Here is a 20,542-nt window from a genome sequence, read left to right on the forward strand (position 1 = left end):
CGGAATCCCATGTCAGGATATATTGTCATCATTCTCTATATTCTTATTGCATGAATTTACCTGATTAACTTAATCTGCTCCCTACATCATACATGTATGTATATGAATCTCCCGATTTTTTTCCATTTATGTTGTTTATTTACTTTTTAATCTTTTTGTTTTGTATTAAAGCAAGTCCTCAGAAGCTTCTAGTTTCTTTTTTATCTCTTAAAAGACATGAAGCTCATGCTTAAACTAAAATACTTGCTTTAGACACGAACACTGCTCGAGGCGTTCGTTCACATTTGAAGTCATCTTCAGTTTCCATTATGGAGTCCAAAAAGCAGAGAAATGGCTTCAAGTAGAGGTGTTAGAGGCAGGAAAATACCATTAATGAAAAGGAGGTGACACCTGCGCCAAAGCACGAAAAAGGCAATTCAATACTAATTGACTGTACCGTGCGCTTGAAAAAAAAAGGGATCAATACGTTTACTTTTCACTAACGTCAGACCTTTGAAGAAAAAACGTCGTTAAAGAAGGGGCAAACAATCTGAAGCATAGATAAGGGTGATACGTGTTGTTGGAATATAAGTTATAAATTTTGCTTTCTTATAATGGAACTTACGTCAGTCTTGTCCCACAAAACTATCATTTCTTCGTTTTTGGACGGACACTGAACAATACATAGTATTCCGACAGAATTTTTATTTTTTAAGGTTCACTGCACTGTACTATAGTGAGTGACACTAGAGGATTTGCACGAAAAACACTTTAATACAACAAATAGGAAAATTTATGAGAAAATATAAGTATATAATTTTCCCTTTCTTTAAAAACTTTCAGTCCTATTTCTTTCCTTTCTTTTCCTTGATACAGTATTAATACACAGAAAAAATAAAAAACCCAAAAGATTACACATACAACATTTAAAATAAAAATATTAATGTAATTCAAATACAAAAATTAAATAGGACTTTAACACTAAGTGCATATTTACAGTCCAGCATAAATAGCAATGATATTGTATATAAATATTAAATAGGACTTCACCGCTAAGTGCATATTTACAATTCCATCATAAATAGCATTGTTATTGTATATAAATGAAATTTAACCAATCATCTTAATATTGTAATAATTATATAATAATACATTAATTTTAAGTCTAATGTCCATCTAAATGTTCAATAGACTTTACAAAAATACAAGTATTAAGTACACAAGTACTTTAAAATAATTACCAAGAGTAATAAAATATTATAAAGAAAGATTAAGATTCCAGATAAAAACAGCCTTATTCTCGCATAAAATCAATTACAATTCAATCAATCAATAATGAAATTTACTTATAAGATATGCTTTAATTCCTTTTTTAAATTATCAGTTGATTCCATTGATCGGTTTTCATTTTGTACCATATTGCATTCCATTGGACCAGCTGACTTAAAAGAGATGTGATGGCATGCTCTCAAGGACACAATTGAAATGTTATTAGAATTACATTTACCTATTGCATCATAACATAACGATCTCCATAAAATGCCAAATAGTTCGTTTAACAAACCACAACTTCAAAACTTATATTTTTCTGGGATATAAAACGGAATGTTTCATATTTTGACTGCCATTTACAAAATTAGCCGACTACACTGTATGCCTGTTTTACAACGAACAAGAAAAATAAAAAATACATTTCTATTCACAAGCCTTTTAATGCTCCTTACTTAAAAAAGCATGTTCGTCCTTCCTATGTTCCAGATCAGATTAATTTTCAAAGTCGTTTTCAACAAATGTCTTAGGGCAAACTTCTCATTTTCAAGCACTTGTCGATCCTAGTTCTTATTTTAGGCAACAATAAACATTGTAAGTGATTCTTTTTAATCTACATATTCTATTGCCTTCGTTACATCATCATCATTTAAGAAGGGAACTTTTTTCTGTTAGGATTTTTGCTTCTCTACGCAAGTCAGCAATGACGTTTGAAGATCCAATAATCTTAATTGTCCTTGTCTTCCAGTTTTTTAAGCTGAGCCTGGTGCATGTAAACCTGTGTTTTTGAAGCCTTGTTATCACGCCCTATGGTTGAAAAGGTATATAATATCGGGTTTATGGCGGAGTTGAGTGGCATTACAAAGACCACCATCCAGGCTGTGACAGTAGGGTCGAGAGGGGTATCATTCAAAAGGGACACCACGCCTGTTATAATGATAGGCATCCAGCAACAGAAATCCGTGGCAATTACGAATGTTATACGCCGAACCAGTTTGGCTTCCTCTTCAAAAGCCTTACCAGCTTGTTTTCGAGTGCTTCGGACGGTCCAGTAGATGATGATATAGGCAATAGCGATGAAAAGAAAAGCGACAAAATTAGCCACAAGGTATATAGCGGCAGCATATTCCCAACCTTTCACCTTCCCAGCGGTAAAATTGTATAGCAAACAGACTCCGTTTTTGATGTAATCTTCGGTGCCAAAATACTGCATCCCCAAAACTGGGATAACTGACAGAATCACTATGACCACAAATCCAACTCCGACAACTATTCTAGCAGTCTTCATATTCATTCGGCGCTCGATTTTAAATGGAAACAACACAACAATGAATCGCTCGTAAGTGATAATTACTAGCATAAAGACAGACATTTCACTAGATACCATGGACATCACCCCTGCAAACTTACACAGCCCAGAGTTTCGCCAGTAGTCCGACTCAATGGCGTATCTATTTCTGTAGTACACATCAGCCCCTGCTATAATTAGCAAATACAAACCCATAAAGAAATCTGACATTCCTAAGGATTGAATAAGAAAAGAAACCACCTTTCCCCTCTCCGAGCGAAAGCGCCAAATTATTACCAACGCATTGCCCAAGATAGACAAAATCCCCAAAACCCATATAGCAATTCGCAAACCAATATTGGCCATTAAATCCTCGCAGGTTGAGAAGGGGTCCGTCCTTGGTTCACAACTTTCTACATACCCTTTAGCTATGCAGCAAAACTTAAAGTCGTCAGTTTTAAGAATGGTAGTGTTGGGAAGTGTTGAAAACACATCAATTTTCACTTGACTCAAATCATTTTCTTCCAAATACAAGTATAGCTCCTCCAAGACATTAAGACCAGAAAATGACTCTTTCCTTAAAGTTTTCAAGTTGTTATTACTGAGGTTGAGGTACCGGAGTCTAGGTTTTATACCAGCATCAAACTTAAAAGCGTTTTCAGATACATTTCGTATATCTAAATGAGACAAGTTCATGTATGTCAGATTGGTACAGAGAGCGATGGCGCCTTCCTGGACAAACATTATAGGATTGCCAAAGAGTATGAGCTTGCGTAGGGCGAACAATTTGCTGAACACTTTGGATGTAATTACAGTTAACAAGTTATTTCGCAGGTCAAGTTCGATTAAGTTAACGAGAGGGTCAAAAGTGCCCTTAGGTATAGTCTTTATGTTGTTATTCGCCAGATCCAAGGCACCAAGGCGTCTGTACTGCACAAAGGTCTCATTTGTCAATGATATGTTGTTCCCGCGAAACGTGAGTGCGCGCAGTTCTCGTGTCGCCCATGGGATTGACGTAAGTCTCTCGCCTTTGGAGCAGTCCACGTGACTACCTGAACATTTACACAGCCTACAAGCCTCCTCCATCCCGCAAAATCGCTCATCGTCATGAGTCTTGTTGCAGTGGATGACGCCGTCACATACCTTCTCCCAAGGAAGGCAATTTCTCTCTGTGGGACACTTGAACATACCTTTACATTCAAATCTTTTGCAGTAATCTCCTTCGTCGTCTCCTCCTGGACAGTCCTTTGTACCGTCACAGAGTCTATGTAAAGGTATACAGAACGAGTTTGAGCATTTGTAATGTGTTTGGGGTGGACAGATGAAAGTTTCGCAGTTCTTCAAATGCGGCCCTGTTCTGCAATGATCGAGATGCCCAAAACTGTCAAGATCAAAGAGACACAGGCTTTCGGCCTGAAAACATCCATATCTTCCAAGACAGGAAAAGGAGCCTTCGTCGCAAGTGACATTCACACCCGAGATGGTGTATTCCCCGTCTTTCATCTCGTCCTCTGAGGTGAACCCAACACAGTCCACCACGTCATCAAAAGTTTGATTAATGGGGATGATATTTCCCGAAAAACATTGGTAAGAAGTGTTGGAGTTGACGTCCGTGATTATTTCATTACATGTCAGCTCGTCACTTTCATCTAAGCAGTCCACAATTCCATCACACCACTTAGTTTCCTCAATACACTGTCCCTTATCGCACTCCCGCTCGCCCGGCAAGCACAGGTGTTGCGTGCACCATTTTTCATCGGAGCCATCGTGGCAATCTTCTACAAAGTCGCAAAATTTTGCCCATGGTATGCACATTGGGGAAGAATCGTCATAAGTCTCACAGTAGAAGTAAGCTTTAGGACCCTCTTCGGGTTCTGGTTTCACACAAGCATCGCAGTTCTTTTCGTCTTCTCCGTCCAAGCAGTCTCGTATTCCGTTACATCTGTAGTGGTGCAAAATACACCCATCGTTACACGCAAAAGTAAGATTCGGGTTACATGACGGCTTCTGTGGAGGTTCCCCGACCTCTTGTACGCAGAGGGCATCTTGTAAATCACGAAGGAAGAAGCTGTACTTCATCTCGTACAGTTCCCCTTCACAAGAGTTAACGAACGCCCACCTTTCGTTTGTTACCTTGTCGGTCTTGTCCCAAGCTATAATCTCTGGGACATACTGAAGAGATATACAACCTTGATTGTTGTCTTCCTCAACGTTGATCTTTACCCCAGGCCCGTAAGGGCGACGCCATAGTTTAAGATGTTGCTCAATTAGGGGTATATCAGACTGGTTTACGGTAGCCAGGGTCGCTTGGTTGTCCTGACACGAGGCACTTGCAACACTGTGCAACACTTTGGTACGCTCACGACAGTCGGGTGACATCATCATGGTCCTGTTTACTGCACACATGACATCAATATCTGCGGCCTGGTTGCGTAGACTTATCAGCCTATAACACTTAAAGCCATCGGTAGAGGGCAGATTGATCGCAACCCAACCTGCGGGACACTTAAATTCAGCCCATACAAGCCTGCTCCGAGACCCATGCGACACGCTGGTGTAAGCTGTTTTACTTTTCATCTCAGGAAATCTATTAATAATGTTCCTATCATTGGTGTCTTTCTGGCATATGAAACTGGCCTTGCAGAATGGAAACTCGCAGGGTATCTTGATCCAGTTTGTAGAAGTGTGTGTGTCTGTAAAGACCATAGCCGTGCACCGTGTAGCCTCGTGGCTAAATGGCTGCAGTTTATCCATGTCTACGAGGGCGCGGTCGCTAATAGCGGTTGCCACAGTGTTCTTCTTCCCGTCGCAGATAGGCTGATTTTCTTCTAAAAGCAATCGCCCTTCCAAAAGATACCGGTTTTCTTGGTAGTTGTACCAATCTGCAAACCCCATCACGCTTTGGTCAAGCCACGTGTACTTTTTGTTTATCTGCAAAAGACATAAGATAATTCGCCATCACAATGCAAACATAGATGTACATGTACTATAGGCAAAGATAGTAAATAATTGATGTTTATGAGGAATTTATACATTTAACTTAACATACCATACCTTGTTGTCGTTTATCCCAATGAATATTATGTATTTATCCGCATGAATAATATCGTCTTTCCACTTCGTAGCCATCATATACATCAGAAAATCCAATTCATCTGAGCTCCGAATGCTAAATAGTAGAAACATTTATTATTTTGTTGTGTGGCAAAACATTAAGTCACATTTTGACTAAAAACCACTCTTGCTTTATTTTTCATAAACACATAATCAGTTTATAAATTAATTCAAGGTTCAATTTAAAAAGATGTAGCAACTTTGCATTGTAGGTTACGGTTTGAAACACTGGACTGAGCTTTGAATACAATGTGATAAGTGTATGAATTTATGGCTACTTGCGTGTATGTCGAAATATAACTTATAAATCCAAATAGATACTCTGCAGAGAGAGAGAGAGAGAGAGAGAGATGCCACAGGCCAGATCCCAATCTAGTCCAGTTACTAACTGGATTAGGCAAAATCTCAGTTGGATCTTTGCATTATTGACACCATAATGAGCATGTTAAATAGCCACGTAATTTACAGGTGGGCTGCCAGTTTAATTCTTGGATGTTATTATATAAATGAAATATTGATAACTTTCCTTGCCACACCTTTAATAAAATTGACATTCCTTTACTAAATACTTCAACTGATCTACATGTAAATGCTTTTTTTCTTCACCATCAAATGTTTTTTTAACAACTTAAAATGAATACAACAAAATTCCATTTGCCAGACCTTCAGTTTAATATGATATACCCTGATGTACAGTATACCATCCACAATTTGACTACACGTGACATATATACAAACAAACCGGCAGTTCACCTGCAAATTACTTGGTCAATTAACTCATTGGCTCGTTATGGTTTTAACAATGCAAAGACTCAATTGGGATCTGACCTGCGACATATATAACTTACAAATCCGAATAGATACACTGGAGAGAGAGAGAGAGAGAGAGAGAGAGGGGAGCGACGGACAGATAGGCCTATCTACCAGTATGCGTACCATACCTTACAAGCGTTGCTCCTATAAGTTCACATTGCTCATTTGCTGCATTCCACGTGGTGCGATTACCCGGTATCCACGTTAACTAAGAAAATCGGACAAGAAAAATTTTTATATAAACGTTCATTCAAACATTTTTCTGTGGTCTTTCTTTTCTACGAAAACTGTAAACACTTACTGACATTATAATAACGCGTCATGAAGTATTAATTTTACCAACAATCAGCAAGCAAGTATGAGATAGAGAGGGAATAGGCTTTTTGCAGCCAGATGACAAGGTGTTGACTTTTTTGTTTACTGAAGAGCTTGCTGTCCAGCATTCTTTTGTTTACTTGATTTACCGTCGAATTATCATTTGGAAAAACTTTGTAGCACTTGTCATTCCAGAGCTGCCAGTTTGGAGCACAGCTTTTGTTCTCTTTCCTCTCTTCATTGTCCAGTAGAGGTGGTGATTTGTAGCTGAAAAATAAAGATATTAGGCTACATCAATTTGGATTTGTAGAAAGAGGCAGGTGGGGGAGTAGGGGTGGATTAAGCCGTTGCTTTCTTTCATGAGTGCGCATAAGTTTGCGTTTCAGTACACACTATCTTCATTGAGACTGTAAATAGGTTTTGTAACCTAAGGTTAGTAAGATTTAGCTTAGAGAGAAGCAACGGAAGAATTGCAAACGCTTTATTATTTGAAGTGTCAAAACCACTTACGTGAATAAGTTAAATGAAAAACTGATATCCTTGTGTCTTGATGCACTTGGTATCATCTCAACGCGGATCTAGAGAAGAACGGAATATCAAAGAAATACTCTTCAAATTGTAACAGGAGCAACGCTACTTCATAACACATCTACAAGTACTTTAGATTTACTCACATTTTCCTCTTTTTTCTCTAAAAGAAAAGTGGTGACGTCATCCTAATAACTAAACGGTTGTGACGTTGATGACGGGTGATGGTCAATGTGACTTTTTTTTTTTTTTTTTTGAAAATTCAACTACATCCGTTACCTTATAACTCCCAATGGTGCGGTGAGTATAGGGAGTATCGTTTCTGCTCACAGCGGCAATCCCTCGCCTGCACACGGGCACGTCTAACCTACAGAACTCCGTTATATTATATCTGGGTTCTAGGAGAGAGACGCTGCTTCCACCAGCCGTGTCATCGTCACATGTCTGCATCGCAGAACGGTCTCTGAAGTACATCTCATAATATTCTCCCTCTTGAGAATCATCCCCCATCCCAATGACCATTTGGTAATATACTCCGTTGAGTTTACCCGAGTAACTGCAGTGGGAGACGGCGCCACAAATAAGGGGGAGAAAGATGAAGCTCTGCGTCCTCTCTCTGTATATTTCTGGTTTTAAGTTACAAACAGATTTCGATATATTGCTAACTCTTGCTCGGATTTTGATGAAGTGTTTGCTAAACCCGCACTGTCTATTGTTGAAGTAATTTATGGTAACATTGTATGCGACCATTCTCTTCGGCATGACGATTGTTTCGCCTTCAAGAAGAAAGAGGGCGCTGGCGCAGTCCTTTCGGTCGTCTGCGTCGATAAATTCAGAGGTTATTATCAGACGATCTATGCTTTCTTTGGCCGAGATCACAATTGTAAAATTGTCAGCTGAGGAAAAATTCAATTTTTTGTGAAAATAACGGTACATTATGAAAAGAAATTATAAACTATCAAAATTGTACAAAGTATCCAACCAGAAGATATAGAAAATAGGCCTACTGGTAAAATTTTGGCTCAGAATAAATGGTTAGCAGTAGAGACCTTATAAGATATAGGCCTATCATTTGCAAATGTAATTCATTAATTAAGTATCAGTTGCTTTATAAAAAGTATAAATCATTAATGACAAATACATCAAACATAAACAGCTATACAGGGGCGGATTTAGGCCGTCTTGTGGGTCTTCCGGAAGACGGTCAGATTTTCAAGTTTACATTGATGGGTATCTATTTTTTTCTGTCGGAAGACGGTCAAAAATGGAGGTTGGATCAACAAAGATAATTTGGAAGACTGTCAGAAAATATCTCTGGATCCGCCCCTGGCTATAATCAAAATCTAATGCAGCAAAAGTTGACAGACGTCATTTACCAGATCGGAAATGCATGCTACATCAGTTTTTTATGCACGTGTGTGTTTATGTGATCATTCTACAAAAAAGAAAAAAAAATCGAAATTCCCGAATATTCCCTGCTGGCTTACCTTGCCCCATCCTCATTCCAACGTCATAGATCTCAACGTAGGAATAATTGAACGTCTTCTCATTGATGACAAGCGATATAGTGATCCCTTTTCCTTTCTCTCTGTGTTCAACATATTCTATTTGGTACTGTGTCGGGGTGGGATTCTTTGAAGTAAACAGAGGTAAGAAAAAACAATATAATAAGCTGAAGTGCGTTCCAAACTTAAAGCCAGTATAGTATTAAAACTTTCAAATTCACTGAGCTACAGGAATAATGATTACCTAATAGATTACTATAGATAGCCATTATAGATAAATAAATGAGTACGTTAATTGAATAAACAATTAATTAATTCAGTAATTGGCCATTAAATCAGGTGAAGGATTTAGTTATCAATTTAGTAATTGAATCCATTAACAAACCATTAAACTGCAAAGAACAAATTAGATGAATGCAATAGCACTACCTGGTTGTCAGCACTCAGAGGATGAATCTTGTGTTGCGGACCGTCAGTTTTTGAAGCCGCTACAGTGAATTTAAGAGTAAAGTCTTTTGTGAGGACGCCTACTGGCTCGTGGTAGATGATGATGATTAAGGACCTGCTTCTCGACTGCAGCTTTTGATTAAGTAGTGCACTGTTCTCCTTAGCTAAAATGGAATACGACTTTGCATTTTGTTGATATTCTTGTTACAAAAATTATGTCCGACTAATAGTCACTATATAATGTCGCAATTTGGCGGTTACGATGTTAAAATCATTTATTTGGAGCCTGATTATACCTGCTGCCCAGGACAAATCCTTGGGCAATATATACACAACTTAACTACTTACAGCCATTATTGTAGGGGAGACCGGGGCTAGTTGGACCCCGGGGTAAGTTGGCCCCCCGTCAATTTATGAAAAAGTAATTACGAGGTAAAAAAAATTGGCCACATACTCCTGTAAAGTGACCGTAGCCTACAATAATTAGGAAGTGTCGGACGTTAAAAAGTTTAACTTAAGCGGTGAGTCCAAATAAACGATTTTTGCACCTAAAAGTAATTTTGTTAAAGAGAATTAGAATCTATTTTCATAGGCTTTTAATCGAATATAAGATATGTATAGGGCATCAAACTGAAGCTCATTGTTTCAAGTTTCATAGAGATATATCTTCGTTGCTCATTCTAGCATCATAAATGGCTGTCATCCTTTAAAATAAAAAAGGTGCACCCGGAGCCAGTTGGCCCCGTAGACTCGGGGCAAGTTGGACCCTTATATTACCCACAATACTTTGCGCGCAACGCTGTTTGAAATAAACAAGTTGGTGAAATTGACAAAGCTTGCCGGTGTTTACCGTCTGATTGGTTTTATTTAATTTGCTATCTGGTGTCTTTTCGAAAATTTATATTAGAAATGTTCTGTTGATTGTATGTATTAAAAAGCAAATCCATTGGACTTTCCTGAGAAAAACAAATTTTGCCTTAATTCATTTTAAGGGGATTCCCTTTGTATTTATAGTGTTATATAGGGGATTTTTCACCCCTCCCTAGCTAGAGACCATTGTTGAAACAAACTCAATGGTTTAAAACTGAACTTGTTAATTTCTTTTAAAACGAAAATTTATTATTCGTTTTCATTCATTAAAAACCTGATTTATTAATATATTCTTAATTAAAACAAAACAAATTTTATTGATAGATATTTTGATTCTTGTAACACATCCCCCCCCCCCTACAATGTGACGTACGGAAACCTCAAAAATCTGCCTCATTTGAACTATTTATTCATCAAAGACTCTCAAAAATCAATTTAATAAATTAAAAATGTATAAAAATGTATTTTAAGGCGTTTACATGGGATATATACTTCATTTTCGTATAGGGGGGCCAACTTGCCCCGACCATGGAGCCAACTTGCCCCGTAGGGCAAGTTGGCCCCCTTGACGTCGACTGCGTTTTTTGTCAAATTGTGAGCCATCTGGCATTATATTTGAAAAATAATGATGTTGCATACGTAGCTTAGTTCATGGGCCTTACTTTAAAACCGGTTTTGTTACTCTAACTCATTCCTACATGTAGTTGGCTCTACAAGGCCAAACGTGTCTAACTGGGCCAACTAGCCCCGGTCTCCCTTAATTCAGCTATGACGTAACTAAATAATGACCGAAAACTGAGGTAGAATGGACATGATACAAATATAAGATTATTTCAGGGAACCACATTCATGACTGCTGTTATTTGCACTTCCTGAACATCAATTTTGCATATGCCTCACAAAAAAAAAAAATAATAAATAAATAAATAAATAAATAAACAAAACAAAACAAAACAAAAAACTGATGTTTAAGTACAAAATAACGTAGGCGAATATTGTTAAATATAAAATCTTCCCGACGGTACAGCATGCGCACACACCGAAGGAACAAGCTGACAGCCATCATATAGGGTGTCTGATTCATTTCACTTACTTAATACCGTGTCTTGTCAAATATTCAGTGAGATGGACATAGGGCCGGTAATAACCAGTAAACAGCTGTTGATGTCAGGACCCACTTCCCCCGTTTGTTAGTTTTTCCCTTTAATATGGGCTTTTCAAGTAATAAAAGTTACATTTCCTACCTGTTCCACACAGTGGTGCCTCCCCAAACAAGTATTCCCTACTGTCAACATCATCGCTGTCAATAATAACAATTCCGCCATATCCACAGTAATCAAACGAGTACGGAGAAAAATCTATTTGGTTGATTGTTACGCTCAAAACACGATAGCCGTTACGATCACCCAGTCCAAACCGGAATACCAGGTAGGTAGAATCGTTTTTAGATTCAAACGCGTATTCTTTAGGATCGTCTCTGACTGTGACAGTGCGTGCCGCGACGTCATCTGTTGACAGATACCGGTCTCTTTGGCCTAGCTGGGATCTATCTCCGACCTTCCTACACTGAGGTGGGCCTTGTTCCTCACTGTGGCTCTCCTCACAATCTATCAAAACGGGCAGACTTTTGTATGTAAAATTCATGGCAAAGTCACCAGAGCTGTCAACCGGTTCGAACACTTTAACAAAAACCTGAAACGAGTCAACCAGGATGGAGTTACCAGGCATGCTGTTGTTTTCGCTGAAGCTGTTATTAGAACTGATATCCAACATTGGGAACACTATCTCCCCATACTCTGAGGGACCTCTGTGGATGATTATATCCGTCCCGTTCAAAAACGTTGAGTTTAGGTTCCATGAAAGACGGAGCCTTTTTCCAACCTTGGTCCGTATGAGCCACTCATGATACCGCCGTCCTGCCGCCACTGCCACCAGCGTAGAGTTATCCACAGAAAAAGTATGAGCTTCCACTGAGTCATCGTCAAACCTTTCGAATGTCGACCTCGTCCTCAAATATTTGTCCTTGGCGAAAGTATCATAAAAACCGTCAAACCCCCGACCCTCTATAGAACGGTCTGTTTTAAGAGATAGTCGCATGAAGTTACCGGTAGAGTAGACGCTAAAAGGCGGATGCCGTCCGCAGTAGCGGCCAATTTCTACCGAATTTTCGTCGTAGACTGCCACGAAGTCGTTAATGCACCCTGGACTATACTCTACATCGAAGTCTTCGAAGGTAAAGTTAAGGGTCTCGATAATACCGGGCTTAAGGCGTATGGTCGAGGAAGCCTGCCCTTTCTGTCCGTTGATGCGTCCACAACGAGAAGTGAATTCTCCCTGTGAGTTTTTCTGGCCACAAAATTTGTCCAAACAATTGCTGAATTTATCCAGAGCGCTCACGAACGTTGGTTCTGACACTGCAAAAACATCCAAGTTTTAAAATGGAGATGTTCTCGAGTTGTGTAAAATGAATGAAAGGTTAATTGAATGAACAAGAAGATGAACAATGAATACAAATGAATATGTCCATTGATTATCTAATCAAATTTCAACTAACAAACTGATTCAAATAGAAGTGCGCAAACCGAACAATCATCCTGATAACTGAATGAATAAATACGTGAGTAAGTGAATGAATGAATACGTGAGTAAATGAATGAATTGGAAAATAAACAAATAAATAAATAAATAAATTACTAGTTGAAACCGAAGCAAGATATTTTAAGCGATTTTTTATTGACCAGTCCACCATTAACCAATTACTGTTCATTAAAATAATGAAGAAGCCTAATTACAGACTCATTTAACATCAGGTCTCTTATAGTGCCTTCTCTCGGAGAAGGCACATGACTCAAATTCTCTCACATTCTATTTACAACAAATTAACGAAAATTTCTCAATATTTGGACTAAACTAGCATGAGTGTTGAGTGTACTGAACGGAAAAGATAAGTCCACACTTACGAATATCTTCATAACAAGCGTCGGCATGGCGCACGAGAGGAGTGTCAGGAAGATCCGTGCCGCTCGTTAACGTCCCGGCCTCAGACCACGAGACAAACGCCAGAAATGAGAAGGCAAGGAACGCCATCACGTATAGTTTCATGACTGTTTCCACAATATCTGAAACTATAAATGATAACATGTAAGTGCTATTAGCATGCAGCCAACCAGAAATGTATTGAGATCATTTAAATTGGTCTTATCATGAATGCAACGTCTGTGCAATATTTTTGACTTGCTCGCATTCTGTATTCAGTGCGTTTAAAAATCAAAACAAATAGTATTTATTAAAAGTATATGTCAATCTAGAGGCATTTTACACACCATTCGGTTTGTTGGAAACGAAATGTCTGTTCATCTGTGTTTGAATGACATGCAATAAATGTTCCAAAAAAAAAAAAAATGCTTGTTAAGTCAAATCTGCTCAGAAAAAAAAGTACCCGAAAACGTAAATGCTGTTTATTTTTTGTCTAAATAACTTGTATATAATAAAATATGTAGTGCATATCCCTGGTTTCTAGCACGCATGCAGGGGTGGTTCCAGAGATACAGACTTGACATTTAATATGGAATATTTCAGTTTCGAAGGTATGCCTAGGTAAAAATGCGTTCTTTTTTCCAAAAACTCCGATCTCATTAGTGTGTCGCTACCAATTAACTGACTACCAGGTCTGTTGCGCTGCTGTGTAATATGCAGTGATGTAGTTGGGTAGTGCTCCTTTGGACAGGCCAAAGCTTGGCTTTGGCAAAGCATGGTTCTGTCAAAAAAGTATCCATATGTCGGCAACTACTGCATAGAAGTATTTGAAATTTTGCATGCAAGCGGTCGGTTTTGCAGTAAGGAAAATGAGCTTAGCACTGCTTTACAAATTTGTTAATCTGTGGCAGAATGGCGCGAAAAGACAGACATTGCCAGACAGATAATTGTGCCAAAAGAAACGGTCCGCAAAGTTTTATACAGTAATGCCCAGACTGATGTACCTACACAGAGGCCACACCCAATGTATCCAAATCTCACCGCCAAGGTACGGGACCCACTGTATTTCGGCATATGGTGCTGCAACTAAACAAAAACCACCCAGTCCGCTCAGAACGAGGGGTAAATTGCTACCAAAACGCGTTTTTCAAGGCCCTAAGCGAACACCAAAGTGGTTGTAGCAGGTTAGAATACCAGACGACCTCCGAGGAATCTCACTGTAAACAGCAAAACATCGTTGTCTGTTTCTCTAATGCATTGGGGACCTTGAATGTTTCTGGGTTGAACACTGAAACCGCATGGCTCTCCTTATTGAGGTCAGATTTCACCTGTACCGCTCGACTAGTCCACAAAGAGTTTACAGACATCCAGAGGAGGCCTACGACAAGCGTGTGCCGCGTCTAAAGTGACTAAGGTCATTAACAGCGTCAGTATTTGTAGTGGATACCACATTGGTGCCAAAACACTAATGATAGTCATCAACGAAAACCTGAACCAGATCAAATAAAGGAATAATCTGGGAACCACTTGACTATCATTTAATCTAGGGGGCACCTTAGGAACAATTTTAGGTTGCACGGTGAGAATGCCGGTTCACACAGAGCACTTTTAGTAGCAGATAACTTACAGAACCAAGGGAATGAGCAGGTCCTTGGTCATCAAAATCGCCATATTTGAACCACACAGACAATATGTGGGTAGGCCATTACTCGCCGATCCAACGGCCTACATGTCCTACAACAAAACTGGACCAAATTGGGCAGATTTTGACCGATGCCTGGAATATCATTCCAGATTGAACTCTAAAAACCTAACCCAAGGAATGCCTTGCCGCTTGAGAGCGCTGGTAGCAGCCAGAAGATGTAAGGCGTAACAGTGACCGTTACTGTGACTAGCCACTGATATGAGGGTCCTTTGTGGAGAGTGAAACTCTTTTACAGACGATAATTTGGAAAATATAGAGATCCAAAATATCTCTTTTAATGGTTGTCGTATGGCATAGAAAAGGCAATGTATTTTTGTTTGCTTCTCTGGCGAATTCAGTTAATGAACTGATGACACAATGACATCAAAAAGATAACTAAAAGTTATTAAAACAGGATTTTAATCCTTATTTTCATTTATAAGTCAGCAAAATAGGAAAAAACTGATGAAAAATGATTTGGAAAAAATATTCCATATTAAATGTCAAGTCTGTATTTTCTGACAGTCTTGCAAATTATCTTTGTTCGTCCATCCGCCATTCTTGACCGTCATCCGACAAAAAAATATAGATACCCGTCGATGTAAATCTGGCAGTCTTCCGGAAGACCCTGAAGCATGCGTTTAACTTATCTCAAGGAAGGTCAAATTCGCACTACTTTAAGTACCCCCCTAACCCCCCCCCCCCCCCCCCCCCCCCCCCGAAAAAAAGGCATAATTCTCAAGATACTAACTAACGATATATTCGCACTGTCGATTGAACCTCACCAATGTAGCCTACGTGTTAAATCACTGCATTCCTGGTGCCTGCTAAAAATCTGGATTAAAATCTCTTTTGTTAAAATTGATTTGAATTCGAGTTAATTAGGCAGGGCATATGTATTCTAACAGACATAATCTTTCCAAATGACTCTTTTTTCACATTCATGCATCAGCTAGAGAGTCTACAAAAGCACCATAATTTATTATGTTCCAATCTTTGCGTTTCTACAGATATAATGTATATATCCCCTGGAGGGTCTTAGCGCTTGAATAATAGGACAAGGAAATAAGACCTCTGTCAAATACTTTTCTACAAATCACGAGCCTTGCTTTCAATTTCCCCAATTCATCATTATCAAATATGCAAGTAAATCGATTATGGTCCATTCTTTGCATTTTTCGCCTCATGGGTTTTAGGGCTTGAAGAATAGAATAAGGAAAAAAGACCTCTGTACCTCGCTACAAATCATGAGCCTTGCTTTCAATTTCCCCAATTCATCATTATCAAATATGCAAGTAAATCGATTTCCACGGTCTGGCGTAATGGATTAGTTTAAACAGTGTCATAACCAACTGGGCTTTGATACCACATGGCTTTTGTCTTGTTTTATTTGCTAAACAAGTAGATTTCTATGAACAGCAAGGATCCAAACACTAGCAAGGATGACAACAGTATAGCTTACACCAAACGAGACAGCCTTCCATTTGCAATTTATTTCCCAAACTTACTGTCTTACTTTTTTGTGTGAAATCCGCAAACATGGATTACTTTTGTCTAAACAGTATATACGCAATAAAATGTTACGTCCCCCCTCATGATGCATGCACGTATGCGTATCATTTGTCTCACAAGGGACAAAATTGCAAACTATTTTTAAGATTCCCCTACCCCCCCCAAAAAATAATTTGCAATGGCATAACAGTAGAGCATTCATGTGCATCAGAAAAAAATGACCAAATTTCTAAAAAAAAAAGTAAAATATATGTACATACATATATCATATTGCTTGCGAACAGACATTAACAGGACAAAAAAGGATGAAACTTGAATACTAGCGGTTTTAATTCGCGTCTTAACATGTTGTGATAAAAAAAACATAAACGAAGAAATCACTCCTACATATTTCAGGAGCCGCATTGTCCATTCACTTCACCAGAGCCTCTAAAAAGCACCACAATTTATTATGATCCATTTTTGCATTTCTGTGGCCTCGTGGGTTTTAGCCTTTGAAGAAGAGTGTCAGGAAATAAAGATCTCTGTCAAATACCTTGCTACAAATCATAGGACTTGCTTTCGATTTCGCCAATTCATCATTATCAAATATGCAAGTAAATCGATTTCTACGGTCTGGCGTAATGGATTAGTTTAAACAGTGGCATCAACGACCGGTCTTTGATATCACATGGCTTTTGTCTTGTTTTAATTGCTAAAGAAGTAGATTTCGATGAACGGTAAGGATTCAAACACCAGACGCTTAGAAGAACACTTTTTGATAAAGCGATCAATATGAATTTTACTTAAGGAAATCTAATTGTTTATTTAAATCCATACCCAACTGTAAATGCCCAATGAAAATATCTTGCCACGGAAATGTTTTAAAGGTAAACTTGCATAAATATCAGAATATGCTTTTTTTCTATACAAAGTAACATGTATCAAATATTTGTTTACTTAAAAGTCATCCACACTTCTCGGAAACATCATACAACGCAAAAAAGGAAGAGCAAAGTTTGAAGAACGTTTTATGTAGAAATCAATCAACCATTCAAAGAGCAGGCATATCAGTTGAATATGAGGTACGCGTAACAAACGCTATCAATATATCGTTACACTGTAAGCAATCTCACTGTGCCCACAGTACTGGATGTACCAATTAGATCTCTTGAAACAAAAACGACGCCGGTTTTCATCGCCTCCAATATCCCGTTGATTATCTGTTCACACACTCGAAACTGAATACTGTTTCACTCGGAATAGATATACAAATGGTACTTTAGCATACGCTTGCCAGTCTACATTTTGAAAACAAGCACCCAAGCAAATGGCTGGTTCGAAGGTACGTGAAATGGCACTCTCATCCAAATTTTTTTCCTCTTTGAAAGGTATCAATCTTCTGAATTCTTGTTTCTACCAGAACAAATGGGATGATATCGAGTCGCTAGCTTTCCATATAATCCCATGTTCCATATGGACATAGAGAGTGAATGTCATTGAGAGACTATTAAAGGATTACACGTTCTTCCTTTCATGTAGGTCTGCCATATTTAGGCCTCGGCCTTGCTAGAGCTCGGTTCTTCTCGGTGTTAATGCTCTCATAGACAAGCTAGTTAATATCCAGGTTTCTCACAGAATAATTAATGGGTAATACCCAGCCTCTGACTTGCTATGCATGAGACCCTGCGTGGATTTTATAGAACTAACGTACGACACACAAGGGAAGGGAAATAAAGCAACGTTAGATAGCACAGCACTATTTTCCTATTCTAGGTGGGTAAAAAAGCGCATACTTTTTGAATGCTACAATGGTTTCTCTTTCTCTCTCTCGTCATCTGCCATCAATTCATGTTTAACTTACCTTTTAAACTAATATGCACTAGAGTCTACATTCTTCCCTACTTTTTCGTCCACGCACCTTATTGCAGTTTACAGCTATTGATAGAAGAAAAGTACCAATGAAGAAGAGTCCCACTGATTTGGTAAAATAACGTCCACAAAAGGCTCACCCAAGTCTTGTTCTGCAGTAAGGTCGGTGTAACGTACTAATACGTCGTTGGGATTTCCATATGTAGATGTTGACTCTTTCCGTCAAACAAATAATGTATGCTGCTTCGTTGATTGGGACTGACACGCCTTTTGTTAAAACGACGATACCAGCACGGATTGAAGGATGTACTGCAAACGAATATGGCGCCAGCGCTGTATTGTTTAAGCTGCATTGTCAGCGGCATTAACACTCACTAATGGTTTCTAATCAGTCATCCCGGATGGAGTAGCTGAGGTCGTGAGTCCCGATTATGTATTTATTTCGCTGTTATCCTACTTAGGTACCTAACGAGCTTTCAGCTTTCTTGTTGGTATCGTTCTTCTACGCCTGATTCATCAACCGTACAGTGTTTTTCTGTGCCCATTAACTCGGCTCGTGTTGATTACAATAATACTCAAATTACGCCCTGTGCATGAACTAGTGCTTGTGGCAATTAACCAAAACGTCCAGTTTGAGAAATGAGGACGTATACGACAGAATATATAGTATTGTAAATAACATGTACAGTGCGAAAGTGAAGAAAACGGCACTTCCCTTGTATTAAAAGCAAAGCACTAAAAAAAGTAGTATTACAGAATGTTAAAGATAGGCAAGATATGGATGTAGTACGTATATCATTCTTACTAACCTTCAGATTTTTTCAAAGAAAATCGTTAGGCGGATTGGATCCTTGCAATCCACAAGGGAAGGGAGCATGTTTGATGCTTGTTCTAGGAACTCTTGAACCTAGAACGCAATTACGTTCATGTACAAAGTGCGCTTTCCTTTAGGTAGTTAGCTAAAATAAAATCCAAGATACCATCGCCCGTTATCAGTGACTGAGAAATACATGGGGAAGAAAACTAATATTCATATTTTCGATAAGGTTTTACTTTAAAGCCACGAGCCCCAAAAGGCAGAGAAGCATTGACAGTTATATTATCTTTTGACACATAGAATCTGAAACACGCAATTTTGGCAAATTTTGAATAAACTTTCTGTAGTCCTCCGTCATATGATATAGGCTAATTGAACATGTAAATAGAAGTGCACTGGTAAATGTGAAACCACTAAACCGGAAACGACATAAAAGACAGCATGTAGTCTCAAAAAGTTTATGAATATAAAATTATATTTCATTTGCCAGGCTATAATTCTTTTCAAAATCTTAAGTGAGAATTGTCTATTGCTTAAATATTTGGCATTTATTTCTAACTTTTTATTTCTAATCTCTACTCATGTGTTTCAAAAAACCCCTTCATCAATTCCATTCAAAATTTATAGTGAAATCACTGCGCTGAATTACTACAGCAACTCCTTTTTGTGATCCATTGTAAGATTCCATAACCCACAGATTAAAATAGGAGGCACAATTTCTAACCAAAAGGTTGCGTTCACCCCCCCCCCCCCCCCCCCCCACACACACACACACACACACATCCCCCACCACCATTTTTTGGCGAAATGGTAAAACTTTACTGAAAAGAACAACTGGTACAAGACCTACAGAAGTAGTGCAAATCGTACCTATAATTTCTCCGTATTTTAAAATACTACTTCGGAGGAAGAGCCGTGGGTTTAGATAACTATATAACGGCAGCGTCAAATTCTGAGCAAATGAAATAGTGTTCGCAGTAGAACAATGGCAAAGTGGCCCTCAAGACTGCATTTAACTTTATGAACGACTCAGTGTAAGATTCAGCTGCTTTCACTTACATGCACGTACAAAATACAGAACAATGTGCCTTGGTAACGCAAGGCTGCAATCAATCTTTTCCCATTCGGAAAGCCATAGTCATCGTTATATTGCTTTTATATCGTGTTTTGTATAATGGCAGTGGTATGTAACAGCGGACCAATGCTTTTTATGGTCTTTTACAAGAAACGATCGTTCATTGCTCCAACTTCATGAAATAAGTTTTGTGTTGTTGTAACATATAGAGTTTTGTTCGTAAATGTTTTCAAATGTTTTTTTTCTTAATTGTGTTTTGTTTTTTGCATTTGCCTTTAATTTTCATCATCTTTTTCGTATTTCATTATCATTTTTATTTTATTCTGTTCTATTGATTTATTTAACTTTTGCAAAAGACAAGACGTGGCATCCCCCCCCCTCCCCCTCGGCTGTTACCGGTTCTAAATACTTAACAGACAAAGCAATATTAATTGCCCCACCTTTGCATAATGCTACTACATGCTTTGCTTATGGATCAAAGCAACATACTCAATCATGC

At 38.5% G+C, this 20,542-nt stretch overlaps 1 protein-coding gene across 1 annotated transcript; it reads right to left on the reverse strand.

Moving 5' to 3' along the window:
- Positions 1-670: 670 nt before the first annotated feature.
- On the reverse strand, positions 671-18,730 carry LOC106174476 (uncharacterized). Its single transcript, XM_013556051.2, has 11 exons — positions 18,144-18,730; positions 13,089-13,253; positions 11,373-12,542; positions 9,241-9,422; positions 8,794-8,938; positions 7,586-8,202; positions 7,289-7,356; positions 6,928-7,045; positions 6,592-6,671; positions 5,591-5,705; positions 671-5,467 (listed from the first exon to the last, which is right to left on the reverse strand). Exons 2-11 carry the CDS (start codon positions 13,228-13,230, stop codon positions 1,976-1,978), a joined length of 6,129 nt encoding a protein of 2,042 aa, XP_013411505.2. The 5' UTR covers positions 13,231-13,253; positions 18,144-18,730; the 3' UTR covers positions 671-1,975.
- Positions 18,731-20,542: the final 1,812 nt, after the last annotated feature.

The sequence above is a fragment of the Lingula anatina genome, chromosome 3 (genome assembly GCF_051362555.1).
Source record: "Lingula anatina isolate TDL-2025a chromosome 3, LinAna3.0, whole genome shotgun sequence".
Lineage (NCBI taxonomy): Eukaryota > Metazoa > Brachiopoda > Lingulata > Lingulida > Lingulidae > Lingula > Lingula anatina.